Below are 9,276 nucleotides of genomic sequence, written 5' to 3' on the forward strand. Positions count from 1 at the left end.
GGGCAGCTTTCATGCCTAAGGCCAGGCTAGAACTCCCAGTCTCCTGGTGATTGGCCCAAAATACCCAGTGAGCTTTCATGCCTAAGACCAGACTAGAACTTCCAGTCTCCTGGTGATAGGCCCCAAATCCCCAGTCAGCTTTCATGCCTAAGACCAGACTACAACTCCCAGTCTCCTGGTGATAGGCCCAAAATCACTCGGGCAGCTTTCATGCCTAATGCCAGACTAGAACTCCCAGTCTCCTGGTAATAGGCCCAAAATCACCCGGGCAGCTTTCATGCCTAAGACTGGGCTAGAACTCACAGTCCCCTGGTGATTGGCCCAAGGTCACCTAATTGGCCTTCATGCCTAGGCGAGACTAGAGCTCTTAGTCACCTGGCTTCTAGCATGTCCACAGAGGAGTGATTTTTGGAATGGGATATCGTACTTGAGAAGCTATTAAGACAGTTTGGGCCCAGATTGCCCATCCCTAACCTCTGCATTGGCAGGGGCGCAGATGAGCGTTTGATCCTGAAACTTGAGAAAATAAGCTAGGAACGGTCAGCTTTAGCTTTGTTCTCACTCCTTTTTACCTCCTGCCTTTCATCCCTTGTTTTCTTTCAGCATAGCCTCCGTTATTCAGAGAGGTGGTTGTCCTGTGCCGGATTACATAAAACACTTCCGCAAACTGCAGAGGTATGCTGTTTGGGGTCAAGGTGAATGGAAAAACTAAGACAGGAAGAATATCGTGTTCTGGGTGTTTCTAATTGCTTGAAATCACATCCTGACCACTGCTGAAGTTAAGATCAAACTGGTGCTCTGGGCGTGCCACTTTTGACTCTCGATAACAAGCAGGCAGGGAGACCTGCCAGTGTTAAGAAAAAAATGGCCTGATTGCCTCTTTACATGTTTATTTCAGAGATAATTCTTTGCTGTGTTAATTCTTTGCTGGGAATCCCCTATGCTTGTCAGAGGGTTATAAAATCCCCCTATGGGGGATTCCCAGGGGTATAGTCCAAAAAATGATGGGGACAAAAGCCTACAGCTGCATCCCAACTGCATAATAAGAGCCAGGTCTAAGGCACCGATCAGAGCCCTCAGAAACCCTGCTTAATGTCTTCCAGATTCCCCATTCCTTATGATCTTTTTAATGATTTTTTTAAAATAAAACAAACTAAATAGGAAGTGTACAAAACAAGCTCCAGGAGCATCACTTTTTACAGCCAGTCCTCGATTTACGACCACAGTTGAGCCCAAAATTCATGTTGATAAGCGAGACATTTGTTAAAGGAGTTTTGCCCCATTTTATGACCTTTCTTGCCATGGCTGTTAAGTGAATCACTGCAATTGTAAAGGGAATCCCACGGTCGTTATGTGAATCAGGCTTCTCCATTGACTTGGCTTGTCAGAAAGTTCCAAAAAGTACTCACAGGATTCCGGAACATTGCAACCCTCATAAATATGAGCCAGTTGTGTACAGCATGTTTAAATGTGTGTTAGGTATGTGTACACTTTGAGAGCCAGCAACTAAATTTCATTTGTAATGTGTGCCAATGTGCCCACAGTAAAAAAAATAACAATAAAGGTTATCTATCTTAGTTTCCAAGCATCCAAATTTTGATCATGTGACCACGGGGATGCTGCAGTGATCCTAAGTGTGAAAAATGGTCACACTTAAGTCCCTTTTTTCAGTGCCGTTTTAACTTCGAACGGTCACTAAATGAAGGGTTGTAAGTCGAGGACTACATATAGTTGTCAGGAATGAGCCCTACGCTAAACGTTTGGGATGGTAGAGTCATGCTGGGCCTGGTGGAGGCTAATTCTGGTAAATGTGACTAACCAGTGAGGTTGCTTTCTTACCAACTTATTCTCCGATGTGCCATATGCTTTTAAAACTTTTTAAATAATGATTGTTCTTATATGTTTTATTATTTTATAACTTTGTAGCCCAGAATAACTTCTTGTGAGATGGGCAGCTATATAAATCAATCAATCCGTCCATCCGTCATACCATATTAAGCAAATCTTCTAAGGCAGGCCTTTTTTTTTTAGGGTACTTACTACATGTCCTCAAAATTATAAATATGGTTCCAGCTCAAGGTGTCTTTTATTTAGTTATTTTATTTTGAATTCTCCCCAATTTCCTTTCCCGGATTAAATAAATATTATATTTCTCTTTTTAGTTTCCAGGGTTCCTCCCACCCCTACCCTCTGCCTTCTTTTAGAAATTGAATGAGTGAGATGGAGAGGCTGCTTACAATTTGGTGCAATATGTGCCAGTCATATACATTTTGTGTTCTTGCAACTGAATTTTCCCACTTGTGTCTAGTTCAAGGTGGCTGAAACATGCCATATGCTTTCACTCTTCCTCCTTCACCCTTCCCTCCCCTTTTTTGGGTGTGGGGGAGGGGTTCGGGTATTCCTATAACCAAATTATGGTTTGCACTGACTGCCCAGACCAGAATGAGTAGTTCTGTTCAGATTAGCTCTCTGGTGGATTTGATAGTTTGCCAGCTCAGGTTCACAATAAGGAACAGGAAAAGGAAAGGGAGCAAGGAAGGAAACTGAACTGTAAACTTTGCTAATGAACTTTTTCTATTTTATTTTTTCCTTTCTTTTTCCTCCGCCCTGAATGCCATATTCAGCAAGCAAAAGAAAAAATTTATAAAGAAGCCCTTGGAAAGGGCACACATCCTTACATCTCCTAAGTTCTTACAAAAGAAAGCCAAAAAAAACGAGTAAGTACACGCTCCTGTGCCCAAAAGATTTTTTTGAAAAGTGTTGCATATAGATGCAAATATAGGAGCCAATGAAATAACACCAGGGATTTTTAAGACCGTTCCTAGAAAGACCTAAGAGTAGGGTGCCTTCAATTTGCCATTTTGCAAATTTCCCATTAAGGAATGAATCATTTCCGTAAAATGGCAAGAGGGACATATTACCACATGTGGTGGGAGTGCTCAAAAGCCCGTGACTTTTGGAACAAGGTTAAAAAATGGCTGGAAGAAATACTAATAATAGAGGTAGAGCTAAAACCAGAACTTTTCCTACTAGGCATAACTACGCAGAAGCACGATAAAGGGATACTTTACTTGATGGTACATATTCTCACGGCTGCTAGATTGGCGTATGCACAAAACTGTAGGAATAAAGAAATTCCAATAGAAGAAGAGATTTTATATAAAATCCTATCGTGTGCTGATATGGATAGGCTCACAATGGAAATAAAGGACAAGACAGAGTCAAATTACTTTGAAATCTGGGACAAATTCTATTATTGATGTGAATCAAGGAGAAACTGTTCGGATTTTAAGTTAGTGTTAAGATAGAGATATACAAAACTATGCTAGTATATAGAGAAACAAATTAGAGACTGTATTGTATAGAAAAATATGTACATATAGAGATTAAGAATTATATGTATGATGAGGAACAAATTGTTAGGAATATATTCACTGGAATGTTACGTTATGTCCATCTTTAACTGTTTTATAAATAATAAACTCTTTTTAAAAAAGGAATGAATCATGTCCCAGTGGATCCTTAACAGAATAGCAGAGTTGAAAGGGACCTTGGAGGTCTTATAGTCCAACCCCCTGCTTAAACAGGACTGTGTAACTTCAGCAGAACCATCTCAAATAGCTTTAGACAGTATACTACTTCTGTGTGTCAGAAATCTTATTAACATAGCAATAGATGCAACTGTTTTTATATAAATCTTTCACTCTTTGAGTTGGCTTTTTAAAAAGTAGCTCTTAATAGGCTTTTCATGCCATTCCCTTCTTTATTAGCATATAAACACAGTATCTTTGTTCTGTTTATTCTACTTTGTATTAATATTTCACTGGCAAGCTGCTGTGTTATACGTGGCATTAAAAACAATACAATTAAATTATGCTGTATTAAATACAGGGAATAGCCTTTTTGTTTGTTTCTGGCTGTGATTTTTCAAAGTTTTGAATCAAGGTAGTACAGGTGGTCTTTATTTAGTGACTGCCTCATTTAGCGACTGTTCAGAGTTACAAAGTTGATGAAAAAGTAATTTCGCAACCAATCCTTGCATTTATAACCTTTGCAGGTCTGTAAAGTGAAGGAAAATGGAAATAAGATCATAAGCAGTCATGATTTCATTTAGTAAACATCTTGCTTAATGATCAAATTGCCTGTCCCAATTGTGGTCGCTAAAAAAAAGGACAACCTCTATTTCCAAGGATCCATTATTCCTTTTGAAAATTAGTTTCAAGCCACCTGAATACAAAGTAGTTTGCTCCCACTGACTTTGGGTTTTTAGCTATAAACAAGCTACCCAGAGTCATTGGAAGTCAGGTGGTATACAGGTTTAATTTAGTATTATTCCTATTGAAATGAGTACATCCAACTACAAAAAAGTTAAGCGGTCATTAACTTTTGGTTTAGTTTTTAAAGTTTCAGAAATTGGCTGTGGTCATTATAACTTATTTGTTCCTTTTATTTTTAATAGGACCCTTATCCAGAAAAGGAAAAAGAACTCCAAAGAAGTCGAAAATAACAATTCTCAGACACAGGCAACTCCAAAAAATTGATTCAGCTGCTTTGTCGAAATAAACAAGGATTCTTTGATCTTTGCAAGAAGAATAAATCTGAGGAACCCTTTTTTTTGATGGGCAAATACTTTGATATATGTTTGTTTCTTTCATATATGTGGGTTTCTTTTTTGTACTGTACCTTTAGCTACAGGGTATCTTATCCCCCAGCCCCTGTTATGGATGTGCTTGATATCAGATCATCCTTCTTGGTGACAATGTCATGGTGCAAATACAAGCGTTGCACCACACAAAAGATATCCAGATGCAGTCATCTCCGGTACGGAAAGGATTCCAGATGCAAAGGACTCCTCTTCTGATAAATGACTCTCAGCTCACAATAAAAGGGAGAACTTCTACTACTAATCTTTGTCATTGATTGTGGGAGATCAAATATTAGAACGTAACCAATTCCATGGTGGGAATATAAGGATAAGACACAATTGTCTTATCCTTATAATGGGCCAGAGGAATGCTGTGGATATAATTTACTTGGACTTCAGTAAAGCATTTGATAAAGTAGACCACAACCTACTTGATAAGATAGAAAAATGTGGGTTAGACAACATCACCACCAGATGGATTCGTAGCTGGCTGACCGGCCGTATTCAAGCATGTGGTCCTCAATGGAACTGCATCTACATGGAGGGAAGTGTGTAGTGGGATGCCCCAGGGCTCTGTTCTAGGCCTAGTGCTCTTCAACATCTTCATCAATTATTTGAATGAGGGGATAGATGGGGAACTCATCAAATTTGCAGATGACACCAAGCTGGCAGGAATAGCCAACACTCCAGAAGACAGGCTTAAGATACAGGAGGACCTGGACAGACTTGAACATTGGGCGCTATCTAACAAAATGAAATTCAGTGGTGAAAAAAGCAAGGTTCTACATTTAGGTAAGAAAAACCAAATGCACAGGTATGGTATAGGTGGTACCTTGCTCAATAGTAGTAACTATGAGAGGGATCTCAGAGTCCTAATGCAGGGCTTTTCAACCAGTGGTACGGGTACCACCTGTGGTACATTGGCACCTGGCAGGTGGTACGTGACCATCTTAGAAAAGTAGCGGGGGAGGGGAATGAGCTGAACCGGTGGCAGCACTGCACAAGCCTGAGCAAGAGATGGCTGGAGCTGCAGGGCTGTCAGGGCTCAGCGGAAGCTCCAGGATCAGCGCCAGGCTCCAGCTGGAGCTCGGCGCTGATCCTGGAGTTTCTGCTGAGCCCAGAAGAAGCACCGATCAGCTGGAATGTTGCAGCATCTCCAGGGACTTGTGATTTACATTCAGATGCTTGGCAACTGATTCATATTTATGACTGTCAGAGTGTCCCAGGGTCATGTGAAGTGACCAAAATCTTCTGCAACCACCCAGCAGACGGGGGGAATAAAAACACCTCCCCACCCCACCTCCGCTGCCAATCCTCAACAGAAATGCTCACAACAATGAAAACCTCGGACAGGAGGAAGAGCACCACCAGGTGGGCAGGCAGGTGTCTTGCTTGGCTGTGGCTTGGGGGCACTTTTTTCAGTGCCATTGTAACTTCGGACAGTCACTAAGCGAACTGTTGTAAGTCGAGGACTACCTGTACTTTATCACTTTTTTCCTTTTTTTTTTTGGGGGGTCATCAAGGTTTTGACATCTTGCTAGGCGGCTGGTGGTACTCGGATATTGCCATATCCTAAAAGTGGTACAATGGGTGAAAAGGTTGAAAAGCCGTCCTAATGGACAGTCACATACTGTAAATATGAGCCAGCCGTGTGTTGCAGCTGCCAAAAAAGCCAACAGTGCTAGGCTGCATTAACAGAGGGATAGAATCAAGATCACATGAAGCGTTAATAGCACTTTACAATGCCCTGGTAAGGCCACACTTGGAATACTGCATCCAGTTTTGGTCACCGCGATGCAAAAAAGATGCTGAGACTCTAGAAAGAGTACAGAGAAGAGCAACAAAGATGATTAGGGGACTGGAGGCTAAAACATATAAGGAACGGTTGCTGGAATTGGGTATGTCTAGTTTAATGAAGAGAAGGACGAGGGGGGACATGATAGCAGTCTTCCAGTATCTCAGGGGCTGCCCCAAAGAAGAGGGAGTCAAGCTATTCTCCAAAGCACCTGAAGGCAGGAGAAGAAGCAATGGGTGGAAAATAACCAAAGAGAGAAGCAACCTAGAACTAAGGAGAAACTTCCTGACAGTTAGAACAATTAACCAGTGGAACAACCTGCCTCCAGAAGCTGTGAATGCTCCAACACTGGAAGTTTTTAAGAAGAGACTGGACAGCCATTTGTCTGAAATGGTATAGGGTTTCCTGTCTGAGCAGGGGGTTGGACTAGATGACCCCCAAGGTCCCTTCCAACTTTATTATTATTATTATTATTATTATTATTATTATTATTATTATTATTATTATTATTATTATTATTATTATTATTATTATTATTATTATTATTATTATTATTATTATTATTATTATTATTATATAGTCTTGGTCTCAAGTCAAGGAATGCTGTCCTGGTCTCTCTGAGAATAAAATAAATGTTCTCAGTAACTTCCTGTTCTCAGATACAGGAAGTCCCTGACTTTGTTGATGCAGGTAGTGTTCGACCACAATTGTCCCCAAAATTTTTGTTGCTAAGCGAAACATTTGTTAATTGAGTTTTGCCCTCGTTTTATGATTTTTCCTGCCATCGTTGTTAAGTGTATCTGCAGTGGTTAAGTTAGTAACAATGGTTGTTAAGTGCATCTGGTTTCCTCCTCATTATTATTATTATTATTATTATTATTATTATTATTATTATTATTATTATTATTATTATTATTATTATTATTGGAAGTTTTTCAGAAGAGACTGGACAGCCACTTGTCTAAAATGATAGGGTCTCCTGCCTGAGCAGGGGGTTGGACTAGATGACCTTCCAACTTATTATTATCATTATTGTAGCAGTCTTTTTTTGTACCCTTATTACATGAGGAGTCAATTTAAAAAGGGAAGAAGATAGAAAAGAACTATTCTGCAAGAATTCAGATAATTTGCAAATAGTAGTAGTCTGGTAGCACTTTTTCAGACTAACACATTTTATTAAAGGGCAGAAGTTTTCATCCTTTTCGAAAAATTTCTTAGTCTGAAAAGGTACTATCAGACTTGATTTTTGAATACCATAGATCAGACGTGTCAAACTCGCGACGGGACGGTTTTGCCATTGCCAGCAATGGGGTGGGCGTGGCTTCCGCGTGACAAGTCTGGCCCACGGGCTGGCAGTTTGACACCCCTGCCATAGATTAATAGTCCCCAACTTTTCTGGCTCCACGGACTGACAGCAATGGTGGGGAGGGGAGAGGGATGGGGACTCCTGCCATAGATTAATAGTTATCCCACTGTGGTTTGTAATATTGGGGGCGTGTAAACAGGAGTGCTGATTTACCACAAGCCTATCAAGTACTTAGAAGGTGAGGGCTGGGCAGTACAAGCTAAACAACTTAAAAGCCAGCCATCAACACACCCCAATCTACATCTAAAAAGCCACATACAACAGGCATTATACCACACACAGAACAGCACACACACTGCTAGAGAGAAGTTCCCTGAAGATGGGCTCCAGCACAAGTCCAAAATTATATTATAATTCACTGACAACTGTTGGATCTTTGAGGTTATAAAACTTAAAAACATATTTCTCTCAACCCTGGCCCAAGGGGTTGTGTTGCTAAAATATTATTTTTGAATTTTGGTCTGTATGTGCAATTTTGAGATTAAGTGTTATAAAAGAGGCAGCTTCAGGGTGGGATTCAAATATGTGAACAACTGGTTCTCTGTGTGGATGCCGCTTCCGGAAGTCCATTCTGGGCCTGGCCAACAAAAAATTAACTACCAGTTCTGCTGAAGTGGTGCGAACTGGCTGAATCCCACCACTGGGCAGATTTCCTGTGCTTTTAAAGGTGGGTGCTTAAAGAGGGAAGCAGAGATGGGAGATACTGCTCCAAGGTAGATGAATGTCAAAACTAGGCTGCAGGGTCTGTGTGTATATTTTCCCACTTAGATCCATGGCGCCTCTTAAAACAAACTTAAATTGCAGTCAATTCAAATGGGTATGTAAACAGTTTTGAGTTCACTTGACATGCTGGCTGGGGAATTCTGGAAGTTGAAGCCTACACAGGTCTTAAAAATTGCTAAGTTTGAAAAACTCTCAAATCCATTCCGTCCACCGTTCAGAGGCATGTGTCCTGCAACCCCAAACAATAGCACCTACACAACCTTTGTGGCAGTCACTCCCTTTCTTCCAGGTGTCTGCTTGCAGCCAGGGTGCCTTACGGAATAATTCCAGCTTCCATCATCCCCAGTCAGCTTGGCCCGTGTGATTATAGCGGGCAGACGTCTGCTACATCTCAAGGTGGCAAGGACGCCCCTTCTCCCAGGTGCTTATTGCATCCACTCCAAAAGGGAGCTGCCGGGGACATCTGCATCCAGAGTCCTTTCTGTGCCGGGCACGATTGTATCTGGAATCTTTTCTGTGCCAGGGACGATTGCATGTAGAATCCGTTCTGTGCCGGGGACGATTGCATGTGGAGTCCTTTCTGTGCCGGGGACGATTGTATCTGGAATTCTTTCTGTGCCAGGGACGACTGAATGTGGAATCCGTTCTGTGCCGGGGACGATTGCATGTGGAGTCCTTTCTGTGCCAAGGACGACTGCATGTAGAATCCGTTCTGTGCCGGGGACGATTGCATGTGGAGTCCTTTCT

The 9,276-nt window shown here is 41.4% G+C and overlaps 1 protein-coding gene across 1 annotated transcript in view; it reads left to right on the forward strand.

Annotated features, from left to right (window-relative positions):
• Window positions 1-4,900, forward strand: part of DDX52 (DExD-box helicase 52) — a 25,137-nt gene extending 20,237 nt beyond the window's left edge. Inside the window, exons 14-16 of the mRNA XM_029286592.1 lie at window positions 604-675; window positions 2,625-2,717; window positions 4,460-4,900. Of these exons, the coding sequence (XP_029142425.1) occupies window positions 604-675; window positions 2,625-2,717; window positions 4,460-4,541 (247 nt within the window). The 3' untranslated portion in view covers window positions 4,542-4,900. The remainder of the gene's footprint in view (window positions 1-603; window positions 676-2,624; window positions 2,718-4,459) is intronic.
• The last annotated feature ends 4,376 nt before the right edge of the window (window positions 4,901-9,276 follow it).

This window comes from Protobothrops mucrosquamatus, unplaced genomic scaffold, assembly GCF_001527695.2.
Source record: "Protobothrops mucrosquamatus isolate PMUCROS unplaced genomic scaffold, P.Mucros_1.0 scaffold4182, whole genome shotgun sequence".
Classification (NCBI taxonomy): domain Eukaryota; kingdom Metazoa; phylum Chordata; class Lepidosauria; order Squamata; family Viperidae; genus Protobothrops; species Protobothrops mucrosquamatus.